The sequence below is a fragment of the Lacerta agilis genome, chromosome 7 (genome assembly GCF_009819535.1).
Source record: "Lacerta agilis isolate rLacAgi1 chromosome 7, rLacAgi1.pri, whole genome shotgun sequence".
In the NCBI taxonomy this organism is placed as follows: domain Eukaryota; kingdom Metazoa; phylum Chordata; class Lepidosauria; order Squamata; family Lacertidae; genus Lacerta; species Lacerta agilis.
The window spans coordinates 72229162-72243230 of NC_046318.1; the positions used below are offsets into that span (position 1 = coordinate 72229162).

Below are 14069 nucleotides of genomic sequence, written 5' to 3' on the forward strand. Positions count from 1 at the left end.
TTCTGTATATAATCCTCTCATATTTGGCAAGTAGTTTCACATTACTGGAAAGTTTGATCCTGTCACCAGTTGGTGTTGTGCTTCTGTTTATGTATTTCCAGCATTCATAGTCTGGAAGCAAAATGGCAATAGGTTTCCGCAGCAAAGCAGTCTGGTAGAAGAAATACAGTATGGCAAAATTTAGTTTTTTAAAAAACCTTAAAAGTGATCAGGAATCATAATGGAAATAAGTCAACACTTTATCTGTGGCTACTGTGATAGACTTGCAAATGGACTTGAAAGATGATGTTGCTTGCTGCAAACAGAGCTGAACAGTATTTATTTAGCCATTTTTATATCACCGAGTTATCTGTGCCTTCCAGGGCAGATTTACAGATCTGTGTTAGAGGAATGAAAGAAGGGTCATGAAGTAAGAAGCTTGATATACAATGGAAGGAAAATTGGAACTGCAGAAGATATCAAGAAGCTTAAATGCAACTTTTCCTGGGGAGCGTCTGAGGTTATCTGTAAAAGATGGAGAATAGCAGTGAAGGTGTGATGTCTAAGTTAGATTGCGTCTCTTAAACCATCTTGCTAAATTTGAGTGTTCCACAACTAGATGTTTGAGAAATGCTGCAAACAAGCTTATAACTTTGGGCAAACTGCTTGAAAATAGCTTTTTGGGGATAAAACAGCTTTACCCTATCTTGTGTTTAATAGTGAGGGGTTTGTGTTATATCTGTTGCAATTGCTTCTACAGGAAGAACAATGGTTGATGTCATATTGCATTCTTCAGAAAGCGATGCCCCTAGATTAAAAGATTGCTTACCTGCCATTGGTGCCTTGAAACACTTGAGAGAATGGCATGGAGCAAAAATAACTATTGTAGCAAGTGAAAGCAAAATGTGAGTAGTGCCATTTAAACAAGAGAACTAATTTTAGTGTTTATGTCACTTTATGTAGAAATATTTTAACATCTCATTTCATAAATTGCAATATTTTGGCAGGCACGCTTATAAACAAATTGTAAGTTTGCACCAAAAGAGAAAACAAGAGCAGCATACCTCCAAAATGTTGACTAAAGCTTTGCATTGTATCTTTCTGGTAGATTTCTTCTCTGCCCTGATTTATGTTTAAATTGTATACGGGGTTTGAGGTTTTTCTGGCGATGATGAATCGTGTTCTCAGGTGTCGTAGTGAACTTGTCAAGCTGCCTTTTGGTTTCCTAGAGGGCTAGGAAGTCTTGAGCTAGACACCTGAATGCTAAGGGAGACTTGTGAGACCACTGAATTTGAATTATAAGATCATTGAGTGACTTTGGTTAAATGAAGGCATATAGATAATGCCCGCAACTACTAAAATACATTTTACAAAAAAATAAAAGCAGTACTGCGCTGATAGCTGGTGTTTTACCATTGTCTTAAACATTCAAGTTGTAAAGATATAAAGACTTGAGTAAAGAACGCACAACTCACTCATGTTTTCTTTCTGCAACAGTTGGCAGAAAATCGCAGACTATCTTTCTGCAGATATTGTGGCTCCTGAGAATCTAAATAATAGCATTGATTCAAGAGACCTGTGGAGAGGAAAGATTCAGATATGGGAGCGAAAGGTATCGGTGTGAAACCTGTATCAAGCTAATGAAAAATGCATGCTGAATTCGTACATGGAAAGGCTTCAAAGCTATTGATTGAATTTAGTGAATCAGAGAAAAACTTGTGTTGCTTTAAACTTAGTGATCAAGGTGTGTGTGGTTGAAACAGCCTAGCATTCTTGTTTGGGCAGGAAGAGCTTGCAGATTTGAAATAGCAACCCAAGCATGCTAACTCTGGATGTGCTTGATCGTGCAGATGAGCTGCAAACCCAGAAAATGCCGTCCGTCCGTCCGTCCCATTGTCAAATTGCTTTACTGGCAGAACGCACAAAGCCCAGTGCCAGATAGGACAAAGGAAGGAGATAGAGCTATTCGACGACGGCATGCTTCAAGTTCCCTGCGAGAGAAACCTCATTTAAGCACCATCAGTCGCTACAAGAGCAGTGTGTAGATCCAAAATCTGCATGTTTATGATGAATCCAGGGACTTGAATGGTCCTTGGATGGTGAAGATACCAGCACAGAGGGACAGAGAAGTGAAGGTCATAGAAAAGCATATTAAGCAGAAAAGAGGCATGAGGGGCACAAAGTGTTGGAGATTCATTCCCCGTGTGCTCGTCATGGGTTTGTTGTCTATCACATGACTGGGTATGTGTTTTGATTCCATAGGAATGGAATGTGACGAAAGCAGGATGTTTGTGTTACTGTGTTTCCTGAAGTGGGACTATTGTCCTTTGTTCTTTCTCTTTGCTGTCTGATGCTAGAGAGAGGGGGGGGAGCCATGATGAAGGGCTCCGTGTGTGTTTATATGTAAATAAAGTAGATTAGCCTAAATGCTGAGTTGCTGAGTTACACAACTGCGCAACCTCTACGGATCCCTAAGTGTGCTGATGTCATCTGGCATCAGTCGCGGTGATGTTCATGCTGAGGAGTGCTTAAGAAGCTCCCGAACGATCGTCCAGGAGGGAGGGAACATTCCAGTCGGGCATGTGTCTCTGCCAAGGTCCTACTTGTGAGTAGGACGTTTCCTGACACAAAGGAGGCAGGTCTCCCATTTCCTGTTGTGCACATGCCTTCCTCTCTTCTTACCGCAGCAGGAGATTTTGAGGTTGAGTGAGGAATAATACTTGTGCATTTAAAGAAGGATTAGATGGCAGCATTCTGGTCTTGCCTCTATGCCAGGCATAGGCAAACTCCGGTCCTCCAGATGTTTGGGACTACAATTCCCATCATCCCTGACCACTGGTCCTGTTAGCTAGGGATGATGGGAATTGTGGTCCCAAACATCTGGAGGGCTGGAGTTTGCTTATGCCTGCTCTATGCTATCCACTTCCTTCCCCAGAAAGAAGAGCAGAGGATGTAGGGGGGGACCAGCTTATCTGAGCACACAAGCACGGAAAAGGCAATTGAAAGTGTATATATGTGTGTGTGTGTGTGTGTGTGTGTGTGTGTGTATCCACTAATGCATTGTTTTTAATTCCATTCGTTGTGTTTTCTTTTTTCACCTTAAGTGTTTCTGACTAATTAAAAAGAAAAAAAAGCGACTCCTACTATAGATTTTTTTTTTGCACTTACTCTTTTCTATTTCTGTTTTCTTCAGTTTGGATCTGAAATTACTTTTCCAGACTTCTGTATAAAAGGCACTGCATCAGGAAGGCAGCTCGGCACCTTGGCTTTAAATCCTTACTTTACTGCCGACGAAACTGGACGTACACAGAATACTAATGATTGTTTGTCGGAGGTAAAGCCTGTGCTTTACGTGTCTTTGAAACTGCACTTCTCCTCTTCAGGAATCAATAGTGGCAAAATCAAGGCAACAGGCATGCGATAAAATTGAAGATTTGTTTTATGGAGACTGGAAAACATTCACAGGCAAAAATGAAACAGAATATTTGAAAATCGTGCGGTGGTACCTCAGGTTAAGAACAGTTTCAGGTTAAGAACGGACCTCCAGAACGAATTGAGTTCTTAGCCCGAGGCACCACTGTATATGTGTTTGCCTAATAATCCTTTTATCTTTAATTTCTTCTCAGGTTTACCATTATTATTGCCCTGCGTTGAAATTTGTACAGATAGTGATGCTGTCACATCTGCCTTCGTCTTTAGTCTCAGGTCTTCAGTTCGAGCTGTATCCTTTTGTTACCAGACTCATTTTGTGTGGTTCAGATGCTTTGAGGGCATGTAGAGCATGAGACTCTTAGATCTCAGGGCGATGGGTTCGAGCCACACGTTGGGCATTGCAGGGGGTTGGACTAGATGACCCTTGTGGTCCCTTCCAACTCTACAATTCTGTGATTCTATGAAGAAATGGTTCTTTAACTCTCTTGTGTAGGAGCTTGGCAAGAACTGATGTTGAGGAGAAATCTCTGCTGTTTTGGAATCAGATTTCTTCTCTGAGTGGAAAGGTATACTGCATTGGTAGGCCCAGTCACCTTCTAAATCTGGCCCACAGATGGTCTGGGAATCACCATGTTTTTACATGACTAGAGTGTGTCCTTTTATTTAAAATGCAAATCTGGGTTATTTGTGGGGCATAGGAATTCGTTCACCCCAAAAATATATAGTTTCTCCCCACCACCACCCCAAGGTCTGAGGGACAGTGGACTGGCCCCCTGCCGAAAAAGTTTGCTGACCCCTGGTATATTGTCTCTTGCAGTGCTTCTTTTCTGGGGTGACGTGGGGGTACGCATACCGCTAAGCATTTTGTGAATCTAAGTTTGGCCGCATTTAGGGGCAGTAGTTCAATACGAGTAGGAAAATGAGAGTACCCCTAAACATATTTTTTTTTAGAAAAAAAGCACTAGTCTCTTGGGAAAATCAAGTATAATGTTAAGTTTTATATGTATACTGGTCTCTGGTGTGACACCTTATTTCTCGGGTAAATATTAATAAGTATTGAGCACATTAGCTTAAATACAAATAAGCGTAGTTTCCATTTGGGGTAGCGAGTTTATTGGAAAGATAGCAAGTGCTGTGTTTTGCAGCACAGAAGTATCTGAGGACTATTCACAAACTTTCTAAGTATAAATTATATATTTAATGCAGTGTTTCTCAACCTTTGGTCTCCAGCTATTGTTGGGCTACAAAACCCATGATCCCTAATTAGCGGTGCCAGTGGACAGAGATAATGGGAGTTGTAGTCCAACAACAGCTTTGCAACTCAAGGTTGAGAAGCATTGATTTAATGAATGTAATTCTAAACTATTGTCAGCAAGCCAAGCTCACAAATCATGGTTTGATCTTGGCATGGTTAAACGAACCATAGTTTAACCATGGTTTCCATGAATTCAGTTAGAAAGGGTTGCTCTGGTTTAGTTTAAAAGTGAAAGTGAAAGATTCCCCACTTATTCACAACTATAGCAGAGGCAAGAGAGAGAGTGCATGAGCCCATGGCTCCTTTAAAGTAAGGTAAAGGGACCCCTGACCATTAGGTCCAGTCGCAAATGACTCTGGGGTTGCGGTGTTCATCTTGCTTTACTGGCCTAGGGAGCTGGCGTACAGCTTCTGGGTCATGTGGCCAGCATGACTAAGCCGCTTCTGGTGAACCAGAGCAGTGCACGGAAACACCATTTACCTTCCCACTGGAGCGGTACCTATTTATCTACTTGCACTTTGATGTGCTTTCGAACTGCTAAGTTGGCAGGAGCAGGGGCCGAGCAACGGGAGCTCACCCCGCCACGGGGATTCGAACAGTAGTTTAGTGTTTTTACTGGAAATGCACATCATTTCTAAATTACGAGCCATATACCTGGGGGTTGCAAATGTATGGAGTAAAGAAAAACGGGCATAAAAGTTCAGTATCTTCCATATCCAAAATACAGGGGAATATGTGCCGTAAAGTGAGACTGCAGTTTGCAACAAGAATCAAGCAGATTTATTGGTCTGGATGTTGTTGCATTCACTTGGTTCAGAACACGTGAGGCATTATTGCAGCCATCTTACATGCGCAGATAAATGTTCACACAAGTGACCTGTTTGCATGACTCTCATAGTGCAGGAGGAAGGGATTAGCGAAGTTGCTCTTTAGTGACTAGAGAAGCCATGGTCGTCGTCGTCGTCGTCCTCATTTTCAAGGTTGAGCAGCATTCTTTTCTCATCGTCTCAACTGTCCTTGAAAGATCAGTCATACTACCCGACCCTTTGAAAATCTTTCTCCTGTGATGTTTATTTGGTAATGGAAAAGTGCACATATGCTTTTTTCTGCAGGTAGGAGCCTTATTTTTATTGCCTTGCAGAGTAAGCAGCATGTTGATTCCTTTACCCACTCAGCTGAGCACAAAAAAATGGAAGGAATATATAGCTCAGAAACCCAGACTCATTAATGGTAAGTTATCTTTCTTTACTACATTTGCACTTTTCCCCTGTCATGCTGGCCCACTTTTTTCATTAACCCCCCCCCCCCCATTGCTCTTTTTTCTCTTGAAACTCTTGGTAGATATTTATTGATTGTATATGAACCTTGCATAAAAATAATACCTCTTTTGAAGCTTTTTTTTTAAAGCAGTATAAAAAAGAAATGCTTCTGTTTCCTTAAGTATACAAATAAGAGCTAATACCATAACCTTATATGTGTTTACTCAGAAGCAACCCCCAGTGTATTCAGTGGGCTTGCTTCCTAGCCAATGGATATAACATTGCAGCCTAAATATATTAATCTGAATAATTTATCAGGTTTTCTTTAAATTTAATAATAATTTATAATAATAATTTATTATTTGTACCACGCCCATCTGGATGAGTTTCCCCAGCCATTCTGGGCAGCTCCCAATCAAGTGTAAAAAACAATACAGCGTTAAATATTAAAAACTTCCCTAAACAGGGCTGCCTTCAGATGTCTTTTAAAAATAGGAAATAAATAGGAAGAAATTGTGTGTGTGTGTGTGTGTTTAAATTAACCAAAGTTCAAATGTATTTACTTCTCTTACTAGAGGAACCCTGGCTATCCTAAATCTAGAACTTATTAAGATTTATTATAGATTTTCTGTATGTGTTTATTGAACAGATTACTGTTTACTTTAGTATGGTCTGAAGTCTTTAGTTGCACAACTTCTTGTGTTCTAATTAGTTCCAGAAGTTGAACTGAAAGGAGAAACTTGCAACTATTATTTCTTGGTGCAAGGCAACGGCCGTGGAGGTTGCAAAGCAACATTGATCTATTCAGCCAGTCAGATCAATGGATCACTCACTCTTGCAAAAACAACCGGAAAATCTACCACAAAGACAGGAGAAACTGAAGCATGTAAGTATTATGGCGCATTACTTTCCTTCCAAGTAGAACAAGATGTGGACTGCACCAGTTTCTTTTTAAAACTAGAGATCTAATATATTCAACATTTGGAGTCTTGGATCCAAGATAATAAGGATATTAATCATTTTAACCAATTCTAACTTCTAAGAACTAATCAAGCCTGTGAGCTTGCCTATTAGTTCTTTTAGTCGGGGAATGAGATCTGTGTACAGGGTTGTTCTCCTGAGTGTTTTCTCACTGACTTTGATGAGACAAGTCTTGGAATAGCTATTATACACACTGCTATTACAACTGCACGGGTTAGAGCAGCTTTTGCCAGTCTGCAGCCCTCCTGGTGGGAGTTGTGGTCCAAAACAAACAGAGGGCACCAGGTTGTCAAAGGTGGGGTTAGATGTTTTCTTTTATTGCATTTCCCAGCAAAATATGTCTCCGAATTAGAACATTGCAGGGGGTTTGCTAGAGCTGGCCAAGACATTGGTGACTTTTTCCGTGTTTGCTGATGGATCAAACAGCATGTGGACAAGTTGTGGCCCATCTTTCCAGTTTCGGAAAGCTGCTAATAAGCATCCCATTCATATTTATTCCCAATTTGGGGGGAAACTTTTTTTTCAGGTATAGAAAGGGATCAGTCTGAATATAGAAATGCATCATTGAATGTTAATAGTACAGTGGTACCTCAGGTTACAGACTCTGCTAACCCAGAATTAACACTTCAGGTTACAGACTCCGCTAACCCAGAATTAACGCTTCAGGTTAAGAACTTTGCTTCAGGATAAGAACAGAAATCATGCTCTGGCGGCGCAGCGGCAGCGGGAGGCCCCATTAGCTAAAGTGTTGCTTCATGTTAAGAACAGTTTCAGGTTAAGAACGGACCTCCAGAACGAATTAAGTTCTTAACCCGAGGTACCACTGTAGTACTTACTAGGCATCTCGTTAAGCATTGTTAGTTGCATTGTTAAATTTCATAATCCAATATAATGCTTAAGCCTGGTAAAGAGGAGACTGGGAGGAGATATAATGTTGTTGTTGTTGTTTAGTCATTTAGTCGTGTCGGACTCTTCGTGACCCCATGGACCAGAGCACACCAGGCACTCCTGTCTTCCACTGCCTCCCGCAGTTTGGTCAGACTCATGTTAGTAGCTTCGAGAACACTGTCCAACCATCTTGTCCTCTGCCGTCCCCTTCTCCTTCTGCTCTCAATCTTTCCCAACATCAGGGTCTTTTCCAGGGAGTCTTCTCTTCTCATGAGGTGGCCAAAGTATTGGAGCCTCAGCTTCAGGATCTGTCCTTCCACTGAGCACTCAGGGCTGATTTCCTTCAGAATGGATAGGTTTGATCTTCTTGCAGTCCATGGGACTCTCAAGAGTCTCCTCCAGCACCATAATTCAAAAGCATCAATTCTTCGGCGATCAGCCTTCTTTATGGTCCAGCTCTCACTTCCATACATCGCTACTGGGAAAACCATAGCTTTAACTATGCGGACCTTTGTCAACAAGGTGATGTCTCTGCTTTTTAAGATGCTGTCTAAGTTCGTTATTTCTTTTCTCCAAGAAGCTGGCATCTTTTAATTTCATATATCTTTTAATTTCAAATATCTCAAGGGCTGCCACGTGGAATAGGGAACAAGCTTGTTTTCTCCTGCTCTGGGAGCTAGGACCAGTACCAATCAATAAGTTGCAAGAAAAGAGATTCTGGCTAAAAATCAGGAATAACTTTCTGACACTCAGAGCTGTTTGACAGTGGAACGAACTCCCTCAGGAGTTTATAGACTCTTCTTCCTTGGAGGTTTTTAAGCAAAGGTTTGGTGGTCATCTGCCCAAGATGCTTTAGGTGAGATTCCTGCATTGCAGGGGGTTGGACTAGATGACCCTTCGTGTCCCTTCCAACTCTACAATTCTGTGATTCTATATTGCTTTCTGTCATAAATGATCTCCATGCGGCTCGTGTGATTCTAAGATTCTAATTTGATCAGCACTTTTTAAGAACACCTCTCATCTCTCCCTCCCTTTCCCTATCAACACAGGTTTGTTTGAAGAATTCATCAGATCTCTCCCACATTTCTGCGGAGATCAGATTTTACAGAGAGAGAAGAAATTGGCTCGTGCCCAAGCATTGGCTTTGATTCACTGCCGGAGTGAGTAACAGAGAGAAGAGCGAGTCGGTGAACTGATATAAACCACATTTATCTTAATTTGGAGTTTAATTTGACACTATTTACATTTATAAGCCCTGGAGAAGCTCGTAAGTTCAAATATTGTTTAAAAGTGTTGTCATTAAGAAAAATTACAACTGCACATCAGGTAACTCAAACCAGGCTTAGGATAATGGGTTGTCATCACCGTCCCCCCCCCCCAAATTGCTTCAAATCACATACTTTGTTTTGGTTTTTTTTTGAGGGCAAGGGTGTCTTTGCCTGCTTGTAGGGCAGATAGCTAAATCGGAGGGTGCGATGAAAGTTTAAAATGAAAACCAAATATCCAATAGAGATTTTATTGTTTCAACAGGGCACAAGCAATCTGTAGGAACACCAGGATAAGTGGTTTGTTGTATATTGTTGAAACAATCACTTCCTTACTGGTCCTAATGTAATATGAAGATTGAATAAAAACATTTACAAATAAGCAAGCAACAGACAGAAAATAGGGCTAGTCATGAACCCAGTGCTCTGTTGTGAGATTCATTCCCTGTGTGCTGTCATGGGTTTATTGTTTATCACATGACTGGGTATGTGTTTTCATTCCACAGAGTGGGAAGTGACGGAAGACAGGGTGTTTTGTCTTACTGTGTTTCCCTGAAGTAGGACTATTGTCCATTGTTCTCTCTCTTTGCTGTCTGATGCAAGAGAGAGAGGGAGCCATGTTGACGAGCTCCATCTGTATATATATGTAATAAAGTAGGTTAGCAAACATGCTGAGTTGCTGTGGTCTGTTACGCAATTGCGCAAACCTCTGCGGATGCCTAAGAGTGTGTTGATGTACTCCCACATCAATCACTATGATGTCTGGGGGCTGAAGAGGCTGAGAAGCTCCTGAACGACCACCCAGGAAGGAGGGAACATGCCAGTCGGGCATGTGTCTCTGCCAGGGACCTACTTGTGAGTAGGCCGTTTCCTGACATGCTCTACACAGTGAGAGGAGTGTAAATGATCAGAACAGGCTCACTTCAGATTGTCACCCAGCTCCTGGGGGGACGGGGACGACGACACTAGGGTATCTGAAGAAGTGTGCATGCACACGAAAGCTCATACCAGGAACAAACTCAGTTGGTCTCTAAGGTGCTACTAGAAAGAATTTTCGATTTTGTTTTGACACTAGGGGAGGCAGAGCCGCCATTCTTCTCCCCACCTCATGGATTTATTCAAGTCAAGGAAATAAATGCCTCTGTACAGCTGTACTTGAAATTCAATCCCATTGGGACCATTGACTTTCTTCTCAATTCGTGTGAACCCCATTAAGATTGGCTTAAAGGCTGCAATCCTATACAGGCTTACTTGGGAGTATGTTCCAATGAAACCCCACCAAGATCAATGTGGTGGGTATTTCCAAATAAATAAAAAATGCTGCCTGAATCTTTTGCTGACTTACAAACACCTTCCATTTTCTTCTGGACAACAAGCTAAGCGCTAAGGGAGGATATTTTGTTTTTAGTATCCATTTGACAAAAGCTCCAGGTGAGGCCTTGGGAAAAGGAGCACCCTCTGCAATCTCTTTTTAAAGCATATGTGGGGAGCAGCCCCATAGCCTTCAACTACAGAAGCAGCAGAAGCAGGGGGAGAATATAGCCGCCAGCTATGTTTCCTGCGTGCTTTGGTGAATCGATAGAGCAAATAGCTAGGCATTAGCAAATGGCCAGGTTAAAAAAAACAAAACACTTTCCACTACCCCTTCCCAAACTTCCAGTGGCGACTGCTGGAAGTAGACGCAAAATTCATGAATTAATATGCCTCATTTGCTGAATTAGTGAACGGTTTGCATATTATGTAGATTACACTGTTGAGGTCTGTGACAACCGAGAGATGGGAATTCTATCCGTATTGCTTGACGGTTCGTTCTTGAATGGTTCCTTCTGATTTCCTTGCTGCACCGGAATCACTGCTTGTCTTAATCTAGTTCAGTGAATCATGAAGACTTTATTTAATTAAAAGAATACCTTGGAGAAAAGTGCATTATTAATAGTCTGCTAGAAACGACAAACATATATTGTTGTTATTGGTTGCAAATGAGAAGAGATTACTGGAACAAATGCATTTTTTTTCTAGGTAGCTTTTTGTAAAGGTGATTCACATTTGCCTCCAAATTGCTTTTTTTCTTCTTGGCAGCAACATTCGGTCAGAGGTGATGTTGTTACTTTAGTAAATTGTTATTGATTAACTCTAAACCTCGTGTTGAGAGTACCATGTCAGTAACCAAAGAAGAAGAAAAGCTGAGCTTTTGTGTTCTATATTGCAGAAAGGCAGGAATCTGCCAGACAGCTCCTAGTGGTTTCAAGCAACGAACTGAAAACCCTGCTGACGTGTACCAGAGAACATTTTTTAGAATTGTGGAGCACCAGCCAGCTAAATCGTCCTGTAGCACCTGTCAAAGCCAAAGTCCAGGGTGCAGCTTGTGGTAGGCATAATTTGGTTGCATAGTTATTACCACTTGGGAAAATGCTGGCTTTTTATACTTGAGGTGTATATTTTAGGACCCTCCTGATTTCTGTAATTGTCATTTGTTTTAAGCTGTTTGTAATATTGTGTTTCAATGTTGCAACCCACCCTGGGACCTTAGGTTGAAGGGCAGGTAATAAATCCCCATCCTCATCCTCAATATGTGTACAGTCGTACCTTGGAAGTCGAACGGAAGTCCGTTCGACTTCCAAAACGTTCGGAAACCAAAGCGCGGCTTCTGATTGGCTACAAGAAGCTCCTGCAGCCAATCGGAAGCTGCAGAAGCCCCGTCGGACGTTCAGGTTCCTAAAGAATGTTCACAAACTGGAACACTCATTTCTGGGTTTGCGGGAGCCAAAACGTTCGAGAACTAAGCTGTTCGAAAACCAAGGTACAGCAGTACCTAACAATCATGATATTCTTTCCCTTAAGAACATCAGTGAGCATGCTCCTCCCTTGGCGAGAGCAGGGAAACTAGCTAGAGAGCAGCAAAAACTGGAGAACTAAGCAAGCCAGAATGTGAAGACGTGATTTAAAGTTGATTTAAATCTTTTTTTTAAAGTTGATTTAATATCCTGGCATGTTTAGAAGCCACTAATCATAGTTTCCCTCTTCAGATGTAACAGGAAGTTGCAGTAAATGGCAGCTTTCTTGGCTTGGCTGGAGTGAAGCGAGTAAAAGAAGTTTGTTTGTATCTTGGCTTTTTAATATTATTATTCATCCAACTTTTGAACCACACTCCCTCAAATCAAGCTCTTAGCGTGGTTTACAATTGTGTCATGTAAAACAGCCTAAAAGCAATAAAACACAGATTACAGAGTTAAAACGACCGCTATATCAACCACCAAAAATGTTAAAGGGAATGCTCATCAACACCCTGGTACAATGCCAGCAGAATTAAAGCGGCAGGCCTTAACCAATCAAATCAGATTCCTCCAGCAGCCTGGGAGAACCAAGTGGCACTAGAAACGCAGAGATATAGGATGCAGTGGCTGACTTCTCTCGCCTTGAAGGCCACATTGAGGGTTCACCACCTTTCTTGAGGGCTGTCTCCCAGCATGTGCACACACTCATGGGGCACACACAGTACACAAACACAGTGGGGAGTAGGGGGAAACAAGCAGCTTAATTCCAAGAAAGAGGTGCTGTGCAAGTCATGCAAAAAAGGGCCTTTTTAATGAGTTACCAAAAAAGTGGTGTGTGGTTGATTTCTTTGTTTGTTCGAATCCCATTATTCCAATCGGTTGAGCGGAGCTTAAGATCAACATTCAAGTACAAGATGCATAAAGCGAAATGCACAGCATATGTTTTAGACAAAAGTTAACATTTTAAGATGCTTTTCTGATCTTGCTATGTTCTAATGCTCTTCGTTGATCATTCCAGCTGTTTGCTTCTGTTGATGCTGCAAAGTACAGACAGAGCTAATAGGGTTCATTATAATGGTGTAGGCGGTAGTTTCCACAGGGGTTGCAGAATCTGTACAAAACACTTAGAAAAATGCAAACTTTGGAGTTATACAGGACTCCCATGGGGTATAATGGGAAGCTGGTAGATTTTCTGCTACATCTAGATTTTGCAGTGAATTATGGTATTGTTTTGGTTTTATTCCTCCTCCTCCCCCCTTTCCCCCACCTCCAACGTCTCACATTTAGAGCTGAAAGATTCAAATCCTTTGAAGTGGCCAGAAAGAAACGTCCTGCAGAACTTGGAAAGCACTGAAAAAATTAAACCAAAAGCGAGGTAACATTAACATGGCTTAAATGTTGGCAGTTTTTTTTTATAAACCGCACTACCTTATTCAGCATCAGCTATCAGTGTAGTTAGTGATTTTTGTTCATCTGTTTTGTTTTCCTCGCCAGGGTTTCTGAATTACTTGCCCGTAAAGAAGGCCAAAAGGGCTCTGCAATATCACTTGATGCCAAAGAGCTGCTGAAGTATTTCACGCCAGAAGGCCTGCCCATTGGGGATCTGCAGCCTTTACACGTTCAAAAAAGGTAAGGCCTTGTTAGGCATACAACACACGGTTGAATAGTTCATTCTTTAAGGTTGTAATTCTGAGGGCCGGGATTGCGTTTTTGAATCTATGTGAGACATTATTTCTAATATCCCCATAAGGTGCCTAATAGTAATTTCTCCGTCGCTGAGGGTGTGCACCACACCTTGCAAAATCAACAATGGGACCGGGGGGCGGGGGGATATTTTCAGCTCCATAGACCATTTCCTTATCAGGATTGTTTGGGGGGGGGGGTGCGTGCAAGTTTGATGGGTGGGTGGGGCTGCCCACCTGTCAGTCACCTGGCATCATTTGAGTGTTGGGTTGCCCCAACCACTTGTCAGAATCCCTTGCGTGGGGTTCCCACATGCCAGCTGCCCGCCGGGCTCTTGGGAACCGCAGCACAAGGGGCATTGCAGTTCGGAAGTGCTCAGCGTAGGGTTGGCAAAGCGCTCCCCCCCCTTCTGTCCCCCTGAAGGGAGCAGGGAATATGAAGCCTGCATTTTACAGGCTGTGTGTGCCTGCTTTCTGCTGGGAACAAGTGCACACAGCCAAACTGGGCAGGATTTCACCCAGCTGTTTGTCAGCCGTCCAGCGGGGCTTTAATC

General features: G+C 42.1%; 1 protein-coding gene across 1 annotated transcript in view; it reads left to right on the plus strand.

Annotated features, from left to right (window-relative positions):
- The window catches only part of MTBP (MDM2 binding protein), a 28109-nt gene that overhangs the window by 4281 nt on the left and 9759 nt on the right, over positions 1-14069 (plus strand). The window contains exons 6-16 of the mRNA XM_033155796.1: positions 740-884; positions 1477-1591; positions 3173-3313; positions 3606-3700; positions 3905-3977; positions 5779-5896; positions 6638-6811; positions 8844-8954; positions 11269-11427; positions 13121-13208; positions 13328-13462. Of these exons, the coding sequence (XP_033011687.1) occupies positions 740-884; positions 1477-1591; positions 3173-3313; positions 3606-3700; positions 3905-3977; positions 5779-5896; positions 6638-6811; positions 8844-8954; positions 11269-11427; positions 13121-13208; positions 13328-13462 (1354 nt within the window). The remainder of the gene's footprint in view (positions 1-739; positions 885-1476; positions 1592-3172; positions 3314-3605; positions 3701-3904; positions 3978-5778; positions 5897-6637; positions 6812-8843; positions 8955-11268; positions 11428-13120; positions 13209-13327; positions 13463-14069) is intronic.